General features: G+C 46.0%; 1 protein-coding gene across 1 annotated transcript; it reads left to right on the plus strand.

Annotated features, from left to right (window-relative positions):
• The first annotated feature begins 7,139 nt into the window (after positions 1-7,139).
• LOC127765289 (ABC transporter G family member 6-like) lies at positions 7,140-9,884 on the plus strand. Its single transcript, XM_052290157.1, has one exon. The coding sequence runs from the start codon at positions 7,332-7,334 to the stop codon at positions 9,579-9,581; it is 2,250 nt and encodes a 749-aa protein (XP_052146117.1). The 5' UTR covers positions 7,140-7,331; the 3' UTR covers positions 9,582-9,884.
• The last annotated feature ends 4,794 nt before the right edge of the window (positions 9,885-14,678 follow it).

Below are 14,678 nucleotides of genomic sequence, written 5' to 3' on the forward strand. Positions count from 1 at the left end.
TTTATTATATTATGGGAGGGATGGAGGGAGTAATTTTTATTTCTGAGATGAACGGTGCCTGAGACTGAGTCTCGGTTACCCAGTATAATTGTTTCTGTGACCGCAGCGGCAGTGCACAAGCCTCTCGAGCCAACGATCGCGACGGCGGAGTGCCAATCGATCCGAATCACATCCCTTTGCACCCATAAGAAAATCTCATCATTCTGGCAAGGCTCGCATTTGATCGACCTACGTCTAAGGAATGGCCGTCAACGCACAAATGCTATTACCCTTCCTCACCGTTAATATCGTGGCATGGAGCAGTAGCATAGCAGCAATTCAAGGCAACGAACAACTGAACAAGCGATGCGAGTGTAAAGCATGTACGGCCCCGCGCCGCGCGCTAATGCGTTACATGGGTGCGGCAAACGAGCCGGCAATGATGTAGCCGGGTGTGGGCGACGGATTCCGCAGACGAGCGCACGCACCGTCGTACCGACCGCCCCCCGGCATCCCCCCTTTCCTCCCCCGGCACGGCACAGGCAACGGGCTCAGCCTGGGAGCGCGGGCGCGGCGCAGCGTTTCACCTGGCCCGCAAGGTTTTGTCGGTAAGCCGCGCGCGCGCGCGTGGTCGCTCGCGACCGAGGCCTCGGCTCGGCTGTGGAGCGCGCGACCGAGGAGGAGGCGGCGCAATTAATGGCGCAGCGCGATGCCCGATCTGCGGCGCGGCAGCTGGATGAGATCACCGCCACCGTGCGTCCGCGGCAACGGAATTAAACCTGCGTTGCGACCGGGCGGGCCGGCGCCGGGTCCACTTGCAGATTTGCAGCCGCGATCGAGCTGCGGTTGCCGTCGCGAGGCGACGTTGGCCGTGAGTCGTGAACACGCATTTATGGGCCTCCTCCCCGGTCTGGGTTTTCGGAGGTTTTGCCGTTTCGGCTAGCTATTGGCATTCTGGCATACTAGTATTACCGCTGATAGCAGCCTACTATGCTGCCGCTGGTTCGTCACGTACCCCTACTCCACCTTCGATCGCTGCTGTTACGAGTGACTTTCACCTTTCGGGTTTCTAAGAAAGAAAGAGGAAGGGATACGACGTTGATACGCATGGGTGGTAGCGGTAAAATAGCAAGTGCAGCGGCCTATGGACTTGCCAGAACGGCAGAACTACCTTGGTGAGTCACAGTAGTCAGAGTAGCGAGGGTCGTATTTTACTATTTTAGTACATTCTAAGAGGTGGACTTATAGTTTTGAGAGAGGGGCTAGCCCCTCTCTTCCAAACACCTCCTAATTCTACACTCGCCCAACAAAACAAATGAACATGCCCGCTTTAAAAAGGCTGCAATCAAACTATATTAAATTCGATCAAATATGTTTCATATTGGATCTGTGGTCACCGGGTATAAAGAGCTCTAGAGCACGTGTTAAAGGGCGCAAGGAAAAGGATCACTCTGGTTTGTCGTACTTAGTTAGGGAGGTTAAAGATCTACTGATTGGAAGGGAGTTTAAACTCTGTAAGGCTAAGTGTAGTCAAAACAGAGTTAGTCATTGTTTAGCAGATAGAGCTCGGTGTGAGCCCGGCCTATCCGGTATTTGGGCTAATAATAGCTGTAATTTCATTACATGGTTAGTCTTCGAGAACTCCGTGATTGAGTAATATATTCTCTTTTCCCACAAAAAAAAGGCTCATTCACGAGGATATGAACGTTTATGTTGTGTTGTGTAGTGATGTGAGCGTGTGTGCGTCATACTATGTAATAAAAAAATAGTCGACCAAATATTAACTCATATTGGATCGGTGGCTACCAGGAGGGGAGCTGCGACGACCATGTCTATAGTAGTGGTCATTTGTTAATAGAAAAAAAAGAACAAAGGTTGAATAAAACATTGATTACAAGCTCCAAATTGACTTAGTCGAGAAAACTGAAATGACCTATATTCATAATATTTGTACTCCTTTTATTTCGAACTACAAATCAAATATTTTAATTTTTATCATCCTTTTCAATAAACTTTATATAGTTTAACATCGTAAGATTTATATTTTTAGATTCACCGTAAGAAATATTTCCATAATATATAGTTTTTATGTTGTTAAGCTATACAGATTTAAAACTTCAATGGTCAAATATACTTATATTTGAACTAGAATAAACTTAGAATGATAAGTAATTTTAAATGGAGTATATAAAGTTAGGCACATAATCAGAATATTGCATCGTTGCAAATAAAAGTCCAGACATAGGATGATCACATATACATGGCACTGTAGATGGACCGCAATTATGAGTGCCACCCCTTACATGAGGTCAAATCCGTATGCATGTAAATACGAGCACGAGAATTTAAGCACTAGTGAACTGTTATCCATTAACCACAACCACGATTTACTGAACCCACGGTTTGACGGTTACCGTGAAAACCGTGCGGTTATCGTGAGGTATACATGATTTTAAAAACTGATAATGTTACCGCACCTAATAGCCATGGTAACCACACAATTTTTTAAACATTGATCACAGCTCTACCACCATGTGAAATTTATTTTTACAAGATATCACGGTACTAACACATACGCTTATAATATACTCACACTCACCTTTATAAATAGACACATGCACACTTTATCCCTATTAGCACCTCCAAAAAAACTAGCATGATAATATATTTTAAAGTTGTTGAAGTCACCACGAATATCTCATTGTTTGATGAATACATCACCCAACATTGAAAACAATTAGCAGTAATTAAATACCTATGTTAAGTTTAGGACTCTAAAGTGAAGTCGCAGTACAACACAGTTTAATGGTCAAGGTTCATTTCTTTTGTTCTCTAAAGTAGTCTAGCTTATTTTCAACTATGCGCACGGGAGTTGCCAGTCTTTTATTTTGGCCCCATCTGCACTGAAAAGTTAATCTTGATATGTCACCTAAGGGCATCACCAATATACTATGACAAATTGATCTATATATGGGACCTATATAAATAGATTTTACTTTTTACATATAGCAATCTCCACAATATATATGTATATATATATATGTATATATATATATATGTATATATATACACACACACACAAGATATTATTAGAAGAAGAGAGAAGAGTAGAGATAGATAATATAATTTATTCCATATGGGTAGTCTATATGCATATGGATATCTTAATAAATGGCTGAATAGAATATTGTATTGCTTATGGACTACTTTTACACATATACCCTAAGATGAGTCACGTCATACATTAATTCATCCCCATTGGATTGAGAAGTACAACAAATCATAACAGTCCCATCCAATTAAAAAGAGAGGAAGCAGTAAAAAAGAAAACTTCCTATGTCGGAAAAAGAATCTAGCATTGGATGCGATACTCCCTCTGTCCTATAATATAAGGGATTTTGACTTTTTATTTACACTGTTTGACCACTCGTCTTATTCAGAAAATTTGTGCAAATATAAAAAATAAAAAGTTGTGTTTAAAGTACTTTGGATAATAAAGTAAATCACAAATAAAATAAATAATAATTTCAAATTTTTTAAATAAGACGAATGGTCAAATAGTGCAAGCAAAAAGTCAAAATCCCTTATATTGTGCGACGGAGGGAGTATGATTCATAGTGGTTGATTTTTTATAGGCTGAGGGAGTACCCACCATCAAACCATAGGCTTCCCAGATGATTCCATACCCTTCCCTTCGGTCTGGGGGAGAGCAGACAAAAACAAAAATAGGAACTGCTACATCATTGAACACAAACAGAGTTAGGATGTGATTGTCTTTTTTGTATTTTAGTCCTCAAGTAAATTGTAATTTAGTAGTACAAACTAATCCTGCAAGTACTGAAATTTTGTATTGGTACAAAATGTATGTCTATATGATTAATTTATATTTTACCAAATAACGAGGCATATGCTCTGCAAGTTAGGATGTGATTGTCTTTTTTTATTTTAGTCCTAAAGTAAATTGTATCTTACAAACTAATCCTGCAACAAAGAGGAATGTATGTCTATATGATTAATTTATATTTTAACAAATAATGAGGCATATGCTCTGCGAGTTAGGATGTGATTGTCTTTTTTTATTCTAGTCCTAAAGTAAATTGTAACTTACAAACTAAGGCTGTGTTTAGTTCCTGATAAAAGTTGAAAGTTTAGGGAAAGTTGAAAGTTTGGAAAAAAATTGAAAGTTTATGTGTGTAGGAAAGTTTTGGATGTGATATAATGTGATGGAAAGTTGGAAGTTGGGGGTAGTTGGAGGTGAACTAAACACGGCCTAAGGGCATGTACAATGGTTGTCAATAGTGGTCTCTTAGCGTTGCTAATTAGGAATACTTGTTGACATGGAGGAAAGAGAAAGAGGAGAGACAAAACATCGTTGTTATGCATGACAATGGCTTAACAACGACTCTTAGTCATTATAATATGGAAATATGGTTGTATGAGGATAAAAATATGGAAAGAATATTAACAAAAGGAATATTTTTTGAGTTAATGATTAGAGCCTTTGTCGTCTCAACTATTGTAAAGACATGGTCTCTAAATAATTTTGTATTATTTAAGAGATCATACCCGTCTCTACCATTGAACATGCCCTAATCCCACAACAAAGAGGATAGTTATGGTTGCGCAAATAGGGAAAGCAAAACCATGGTCAAGATGAATAGAAAATGACATTTCACATTACAAGCGTATTCAAAATACTATAAATGACACATTTACGAATGTTTGGTAGATTATTTATTTCTACAATAATAATTAATCACAAATTAAGATAAATATATTATGATATAGCTATAGTTACTGCAAAAATGCATGTTTCACAGATACTTATTTAAGCTAATTAAACAACACATAAACACATCTAAATCTAATAGAGAGGAAGGTTATAATCACGCGAATGGGTGACTTAATAAGCTAGTACGAACAATGGTAAACTCTGCCTTTTTCAGAAGGTAACCAAACAGATAGGAGTAGTACGATGACTTGTCTTCACGGTAAAGATCAACTTAATCAAACTGAACTTTTGCCAACTTCCATTTTACAACCTCCCAGTACTCTTCCATTACTCCCCTCAAAAAAAAAAAAAAAGTACTCTTCCATTACATTACTGTTGCATATGCCGTCACTTGTCACGTCTGCCATGCACGAAACGGATATCTATACCTAACTAAAAAATACGTAAGGTTTCCGAGTGTTTTTTTCGTCCGTCATTACCACGCGCTTCGCTAAATCCGGATTTAATCCGGTTAACAGCCCGATCGGGCATTTTTTTATCTACTCCAAAACCACGTTTGATACGGTATATGTACTTTCCATGTAATCACTTCTCACATGTAGTATTCTGCCCACTTGGTGAGGGATGAAATTTTTCATTTCGGCCACCCGGGTTCGACTCCCACTTTTCTCTCATTTGTACACCTATTATTACTTGCGCAGTTTGCTTCCCTCATGTCAAATTATATTTGCCTTCGATTTTTTTCTCTTTTTTCAACAGATTTTTATTTATTATGAAATCTTATCTTATAATGAATTAGTTTTTAATTCGAAAATTAAAAATAATTAAATTATGTACCCAAAAATCAATATAAATATATGTTTACCTAGGCCTTAGAATAAGTCTACTAAAATCAATATAAATATATGTTTACCTAGGCCCTAGAATAAGTATACTTTCCTTCCCTCTCTCAAATCATATTTGCGTGTATTTTTTTTTCTCTCAACCACTAGCACGGACCATGCACATCCGATGGATGAAAAATCAAAAGTTCAGCACCTCTTTCTTCAACAGACTTTTAGTGATTCTGAAATCTTATAATTATATTATATAAAAAAATTAGTATAAACACGTGAACCAACCGATATTTTTTTAAAACATGAAAACATGGTGTGAAACTTCACACAATGCATCCGTTCCTTCTATCTCGGTTTTTGTTAGCGTGTTTTTTAAACTTTCTATATACAAGTTGATATAAAATACTAGATATTTTTCCTTAATTTTTGTAATAATAAAACTCAATTAATCATACGCTAAGAGGTTTTCTACAAAAGAGAACGGCATGGTATGGCTGGCACTGTTCAGGTTTTGTAGGTTAGAGCATAGCTGTATACTGTTGCATTGTGATTATAAATCAATGCAATGTTATAGCAATTATCAATTATGAAAAAAGATTATAAAAGTGCCATAAAAAATGTAGTTTAAAATAATTAATGAACTCCCAAAAAATTCATTATTTACTTATACGTAAAGGTGCGTTGCTCGGACGTCCGTTTCTCCAATGCTACAATCATCGGGACCATGTGTTAGGGACATCATTCACATCCTACACGCGTAGAGTGGATTAATTACCCAAGCACAAATATGTATTTGTGATAACTATGAAGGTGCTTCGATAAATCATTGAGGTTAAATTTCATTCACCTAACCAGTGCAATGATATCATAGTTTGTCACACAAGGGTTGAGAGAGAGAGTGTGTGTTTTTATCCATTGTGATTATCATTAGCCTAATGAATAATTTATCTATCTTGAAATATTACTATATACATGTTAACTCTAGACTTTATAGTATTTAACTGTTCCTTTACCCATAACGAAGCACGTGCATTTTTCTAGCATAACAATAACATGATTAAAATAGCTTTCACCCGTTGCAACGCACGGCATTTTTTCTAGTACTATAAAAATTTGCAGACTAACAGAGCATCTAAATACTCCTACGAGGAACCGAACGACCGAATTGTATAATGCGAATTGCGAACCGTGCACATTGCCTCCCACGGAACCCCCTCAGAACCCCCAACTTGCCCAATTCCCCCTCGTTTTCTCGTCTCGTCACCCACCCAAACCTAAAACGCACCCGCTCGACGTGCCAGCCAGCTAACCCACCCTCCCCCTCCTCCCCTCTCGTTGACCCGCGCCTTCCCTCCCACGGTCACACGGTACTCACCTCCACGGCTCCACGCCTCTTCCACCTCGTCGTTCTCGTTCACCGCCCCCGTCCCGCTACCCCCGCGTTTTTTTCATATCCATCGCCCCGTGACACAGCCACGCCCGTACGCAGCTACGTACGCACGCATCAGCCATCACAACCCGCCGCACTCGTCTCCCGCGCGCGTCGTGCTCGTAGTCTTTAAAACTTGAGCTCGAAGCATCACAAAGTCCTAACCACACCTGGGACTGGGAGAGAAGCGCGCGGGCGCGGCATCCCATCGGTCGCAAAACCCACACCGGCTACCGTCGCGTGGCCTTACTTAAACTCCACTTTCCCTCCTCCTACATTTGCGCCATCTGAACCACGCCACGCCGAGTCGTCCGTCGTCCTAGATAGTGCTTCGCTAGCTGTGGGTGTGCATGCCATGGCGCGCGCAGTGCACGACCGCCTCCCGTTCCTAGCCACGCCCCCGCCGGCGCCGGTGAGGGGCAGGAACCCGCCGCTCGCTGAGATGCTCCGCCTCGTCGGCGCTGCCACCGTCGACTCCGACGCCGCCGCCGCCGCCGCGGATGAGGAGGCCAACGCGCTGTCGTTGCCACTGCCGCGCGGTGGTGTTACTCCTCCTCCGCCTGGCGGGCGGACCATCCAGTTCAGGCTGGCGTTCACCAGCCTCACCTACAGCGTCCGCGCGGCGCGGCGGGCGAGGCCCGGCGGCGGCGATGGCGGCGGCGGGTTTCGCCTGCCTCTGCAGAACCGGTGCGACCGCGTCACCGCGGCGGCGCCCGACGCGCACTCGTCCCGCGCGAGGGTGCTGCTGGACGGCATCACCGGGGAGGCGAGGGAGGGCGAGATCCTGGCGGTGATGGGGGCCAGTGGCTCCGGCAAGTCCACGCTCATCGACGCGCTCGCCAACCGCATCTCCCGCGACGCGCTCAAGGGCTCCGTCACGCTCAACGGCGAGCCGCTCACCGGCAACGTCATCAAGTCCATCTCCGCCTACGTCATGCAGGACGATCTGCTGTTCCCCATGCTCACCGTCGCCGAGACGCTCTCCTTCGCCGCCGAGTTCCGCCTCCCGCGCGCGCTGCCCGCCGCCAAGAAGCGCACGCGCGTGCTGGAGCTCATAGAACAGCTCGGCCTCCGCGCGGCGGCGGACACCATCATCGGCGACGAGGGCCACCGTGGAGTCTCGGGAGGCGAGCGCCGGAGGGTCTCCATCGGCACCGACATCATCCATGACCCCATCCTCCTGTTCCTCGACGAGCCCACGTCGGGGCTCGACTCCACCTCGGCGTTCATGGTCGTGCAGGTGCTCCGCAACATCGCCGAGAGCGGCAGCATTGTCATCACTTCCATCCACCAGCCGAGCCAGCGCATCCTCGGCCTTCTTGACCGCCTCATCCTCCTCTCCGGTGGACGCACCGTCTTCAGTGGACCTCCCTCCGCCATCCCGGCCTACTTCGCCGAGTTCGGGTACCCGGTGCCCGACGACGAGAACCGCGCCGAGTTCGCGCTCGACCTGATCCGCGAGTTCGAGTCGTTGCCGGCGGGAACCGGACAGCTCGTCAGCTTCAACAAGACGTGGCAGGTCATGCACGCAGCGAGGCACAACCCAAACGATGATCCGTGGGCGCCAACCATGTCGCTGAAGGAGGCCATCAGCGCGAGCATCTCGCGCGGGAAGCTGGTGTCCGGCTCGGATGTGGCCGGCGAGGCGGCGTCGATGCACACCTACGCGAACCCGTTCTGGGTGGAGATGAAGGTGCTGACGAAGCGGTCGGCGATCAACACGCGGCGCATGCCGGAGCTGTTCCTCATCAGGCTCGGCGCCGTGGTGATCACCGGCGCGATCCTCGCCACCGTGTTCTACAAGCTCGACCAGTCGCCCAAGGGCGCGCAGGAGCGGCTCGGCTTCTTCGCCTTCGCCATGTCCACCATGTTCTACACCTGCGCCGACGCGCTCCCGGTGTTCCTGCACGAGCGCTACATCTTCCTCCGGGAGACCGCCTACGGCGCGTACCGCCGCACCTCCTACGTGCTCTCCAACGCCATCGTCTCCTTCCCGCCGCTCGTCGTGCTCTCCCTCGCCTTCGCCTTCACCACATTCTTCGCCGTCGGCCTCGCCGGCGGCGTGTCCGGGTTCGCCTTCTACACCCTCGCCATCCTCGCCTCCTTCTGGGCCGGCAGCGGGTTCGTCACGTTCCTCTCCGGCGTCATACCGCATGTCATGATCGGCTACACCGTCGTCGTCGCCATCCTCGCCTACTTCCTCCTCTTCAGCGGCTTCTTCATCAACCGGGACAGGATACCGGACTACTGGATATGGTTCCACTACCTCTCTCTCGTCAAGTACCCGTTCGAGGGCGTGCTCCAGAACGAGTTCGGCCGCGGCGGCGAGTGCTACGTCCGTGGCACGCAGATGTTCGACAACTCGCCGCTGGCCGTGCTGCCGGACACGGTGAAGACGAGGGTGCTGGCGTCCATCGGCACGGCGCTCGGCGTCAAGATCGGCCCCAACACCTGCGTGATGACCGGGCACAACGTGCTCCGGGAGGCGGCGGTGACGCAGCTCGGCAAGTGGGAGTGCCTCCTCGTCACGGCGGCGTGGGGCTTCTTCTTCCGGCTGCTCTTCTACTTCAGCCTCGTGCTCGGCAGCAAGAACAAGAGGAGGTGATCGAGCCGTACGGACGAGGTTGCACGCGCGCGCGCACATTTGCGCACGCGTTTGAACGTCCGGGGGCATTAAACGCTTGGGGAGAAATAGAGAGAAAATGATGGCCTAGTTAATTTGAAGCTGTTTAATTTATGCAATTGTTAAGGCGGATATGATGTGATTTCAATTTGGACCCCTTTTTGTTTCCTGTGATTTGTAGCTAAATAAGTGGCTTATAGTCCACTACACTTTTTTTTTCTTCTTTTTCTCTTTGTAGTCGCTGTGTTAAAGACTTATATATGAAATGATGAAGTGTTTTGATGATTTCTTGCTTTATATATAGTCTTGTTGATTGGTTCTACTTCCATGGCACATCATCCGTAATGCTCTGTACGTGTTAATTGTTCCTTGTGTCTTGGTGCAAAAGGGAGAAACTTCCCCTTTTTGTTGACGTTGAAACGAATAAAGCAGAAATTCCTCGTCAAAACTTTATCAACCAAAAATAAAGGAGTAAAATATGCTGTTCTTGAGCTTGTTACATTTGTTCCTTTGTGATCTGATCTTCTTAATTTAGCTCATGACTTCCAAGCAACTTTCATTGTCTCGGTGAAAGTATGAAAAAACTAGTACGTCGTACCAGTACATATCAAACTTCTGAGTGTTTAGATATTTATGTTTCTGTCAACTGTCATATGGTACATTGACATAGATAAAGTTAGATAAGAACAGTGAAGGGGTTGGTTATGGTTAGGTTAGGTACATCACATCCAGAGCCAAAGAGGTCATACCGGTATTGGCGGGTCTTAATAAATGACTACATGATGAGTTAAAAAAACTATACTAGCTTACGTGTGTGCTCTGATTTGCTTCTTATGACTATTACTCCTTTAAAAATCACTGCTTTGCTTGTGTAAAGTAATCAACTTGCTAGTTCTAGAGGAGTTTGACGACACTATTATATTCGAGAATTTATCATAGATGATGGATGCACTGATGTCCATACATTTCATTGGGTCTTTTTCACCGTTCTTAACGGTGACATATATATTACAGCAAACATTAACGAAATTTTCAACTTGACAAGTTTTTCTAGGATACAAATTTAAACATTTGATGCAGGGTATAAATTACTAGTATGTTCTTGTTGCACTGCCTTTGTTGTCTGCAAACCAAAACTACCCTGCTCCTCATGGCAGCCAGCCTCTCCGTAATTGAGTTACTGGTTAGTGGTTATCACTTACCATCTCCAACTGGTAATAGCACCATGTACTTGCTGCTTCTCTTCCAGGTTAGGACAGAAGAAAACAGCAAAGTGGCCCTGGAGCCTGGACCATGGAGTTGAAAAAAATGGATCATCCTCGTCACGATATGCGAGAGGGGGCCGGTTGTTGGGCAAGCAAGCAAGCAAGCGGATTTCCAAGGGAAGCTAAGCAAGCACCAGAGCATATTTCCGGGCATCACCTGCAAGGCTGCAACTGGCAGCTGATGGCTATCTGAACCGAGAGGCGTTTAGGTCAGATGATGATGAGCTGCACCGTACCAAACCCGGTGTTCGGAGAGAGACAGAGATGCCGATACGGCAACACCTGTATTTTGGAAAAATCGCAGGCTTGGCGTTTGGAAAATGCTCCGAGTTCGCAGCATGCAGCGGTACGCTGTACTATATTGTATTCGTGCATACGATGGGCGCCTGGGTCCTCGTTGTAGGTCGCCGATCGCTCGCCAAACGAGCACCGGAAACCGTCGCCTGTCAGCGTGACGGCTGCGTCAGCAGCGCCGGCACGGTTGCCGCATGATGATAGTTAACTCGTTTATTGTGAGTCAACGGTGCTTGGGACTTGGGGTTGGGGAAGGGGGGAGGAATCAAGTGCTCAGAATATTCATCGGTTCAGCTTGAGTAGTAGTACTAGTTTCGAGCCACTGACTGTCTATTGCTTGTGGAGATCACCAAGAGTCGAGAGGTTTAGGACTTTAGGTGTGTTTAGTTCACATTAAAATTGAAAGTTTGGTTGAAATTGGAACGATGTGACGGAAAAGTTGGAAGTTTATGTGTGTAGAAAAGTTTTAATGTGATGGAAAAGTTGAAAGTTTGAAGAAAAAGTTTGGAACTAACCAAGGCCATGTAGGGTAGCAATTCTACGATGATAGTCATCATGATATCATAAGACTCTATTGCTTGTGGAAATCGCCAAGTGTTGAGAGGGTTTTGGACTTTATAGGGTAGCAATTATACGATGATACTTCTTGATACCATAAAACTGTCTCTTTTGCTTGTGGAAATCACCAAGAGTCGAGAGGGTTTTGGACTTTATAGGGTAGCAATTATAGGATTTGGATCAGCTGAAGTCTGCAACTTAAGCAGTAGTAGTGCATGTCATTGGATGGTCCAGATTGCATGCTGAATAGTACATAGTACTGTAGCACAAAATACTGTAGCCATTACTACTGTAGCGTTCGATCTGAACCGTTGATCGTAAAAATGGATGGCTAAAATTGTGTGCAGTTTTATCTTGCAGTTACAGGTGTAAGTGCACCCGATCTCAATTCGCAATTATACGATGATACTTCAAGATACCATAAGACTGTCTCTGTTGCTTGTAGAAATCAGCAAGAGTCGAGAGGGTTTTGGACTTTATAGGGTAGCAATTCTACGACGATAGTCATGATACCATAATAGGCGGCTCTTCATCTTGTGCTTTCACTTTCCTGACGCAATTTAAGGGGTAGTCGTGTCGCCATCGGGTAGTTGCGCCTGGTTCGGCCTTATTGGGCTTAGAATGATAGCTTCCAATGTCGGAATAAGATCACTTTAACTTCCTTAACTAGTGACCGAATTTGATTTGTGTCCTTCAATCGCAATATCAAATATCTCGACCCCTCAACTATTAGAACCAGTGCAATTTGACTCCCTCGGTATTTTTGGAGGGTGATTTCACTGACGTGGCGTCTACATGGCAGTGTTGACTTAGTATGTGGTGTTGACGTGGCGCTTAGGTGGCATTAGAGTTAAAAACATAATATGGGACCCATTTGTCATCCACACACAGAAAAATTATGGACCCACTGACATATGGGACCCACATGTCATCCTCTCCTCACTCCTTCCTCCTCGCTCTCTCCCTTCTCTCTCTGTCTCTTTCTCTCCCCTTAGACTGCATCGCCACCTGCCGCCGAACTGCGCCGTGCTGCCGCCCGCCGGTGCCCTCTCCTTCACCTCCCGCTGCATCGCCGCCTGCCACCAAGCGCACGGCGAAGGGTAAGGACCTGCTGGATGTTGCTGCTCCTGTTCTCGCCATTGTCGGAGTCGGCGCCGCCCACGCTGACGGAGAATCTCAAGGAGGCGATGAGCACGCCGAGGCTCGGACCCAGCTTCGTCGATGGGACAAAGCGGGACTCGATGGAGGCAGTGGAGCTCTCCTCCTCCTCCCCTAACACCACCTCATGTAGCTTCCCCCTCGGCGCGTTAGCAGGTAGGGGTATCCATCGCTTGTGCAGCTGCACCGAGTCCTCATCAGCCGCTCCATCGCCGCCGCCGCCACTGCTAGTGGATCCTTCCTTGTGCTGCTCTCGCGGGATACAGCGCCATCGACGGAGCCAACATCCTTTGGTCTTGATCAAAGATCGCCGCTTGTTGCCTGCTAGTGCCCTCTTCACATACGAAACCCCCAAATCCGGTCTCTGGCGATTACCATTGCCGAGCTCGAGCCGTGACTTGCCGTCGCAATCCATCCCCTCTCTAGCGGGCGGCAGTAGGGAGGCGCTCGGTGGCAGGCGGCGATGCGGCAGGAGGTGGAGGAGAGGGCATCGGCAGGCGGCAGCACGGCGCCGCTCAGCGGCAGGCAGCGATGCGGTCTAAGGGGAGAAAAGAGACAGGGAGAAGGGAGAGAGCGAGGAGGAGGAAGGAGTGAGGAGAGGATGACATGTGGGTCCCACATGTCAGTGGACCAACAATTTTTTGTGTGTGTGGATGACAAATGGGTCCCACATTATGTTTTTAACTCTAATGCCACCTAAGCGCCACGTCAACGCCACAGACCAAGTCAACACTGCCACTTAGACATCACGTCAGCGAAACTGCCCTCCAAAACCACCGAGGGAGTCAAATTGCACTAGTTTTAATAGTTGAGCTGTCGAGATATCTGGCATTGCGATTGATGGATAAGAATCAGATTCGGTGACTAGTTAAGGGAGTCAAAGTGATCTTATTCCTCCAATGTCTGGCCATATTTATAGAAGTCCAATTTGACTCCCTTAATATAGGTAAGTCGAATCTATTCTATATCAATCAATCACAAAACCTGGTATAACGACTCCAATTATTAAAACTTAAAAGTAGTAAATAATGACTCCCAAGATAATATTAATGGTGGTTTTCGTTGACATGGTGTCTACGTAGCACGTTGATCTGGTTTTCGTTCTACGTGACACTGCAACCCACAAAAGGTACAATTTAATTCACGTGGGACCCACAAGTTAGTGTCCTACTTTTTTCCTCTCTTCTGTTCGCTCCTTCATATATGCGCTAGCGCTACGCCACATCGTCCGTCGTTTTAGGATTGAGCGTGTGGCTAGCCTGTGGTGGGCAGGGTGGCGCCTACCGTGGCGATGGAGAGGGGGATTGGGTGCTTGGGATTTGATATGTAGCTACCACGTGGAATGAAAACCATGTTAACGTGTCACATAGAAGCTGCATGACCGAAAACCACCATAAATACTATCGTAAGAGTTGTTTTGCACCCATTTTAATAGTTCTGAAATCGTTGTACCTAGTTATACAGCAAGGGATACGGATCAAATTCAACCTATATTAAGGGAGTTATTTTGAACTTTTTCCATTCATATTTCATATTTCAGGCCCAATTTAAGTCCACCCCGATCAAAGTTTCATTGTGAATACAATTTTAGTTGTCTATAAACAACCGGTTTGAAATTGCCAGTCGGAATTTCCCCATTGACACGTACTTATTAGAGCAAGTTTAATAGTATAGCCAACTACTAGCTTCAAATCATCTATAGCTAATTGAATAGCCAATTCATACAATAGTTGATTACTATACTATTAATACATGGTATCACCAGTCATATACACATTGTGTCTTGTAGTCCGTGCTACAGCTG

Source organism: Oryza glaberrima, chromosome 1, assembly GCF_000147395.1.
Source record: "Oryza glaberrima chromosome 1, OglaRS2, whole genome shotgun sequence".
Classification (NCBI taxonomy): domain Eukaryota; kingdom Viridiplantae; phylum Streptophyta; class Magnoliopsida; order Poales; family Poaceae; genus Oryza; species Oryza glaberrima.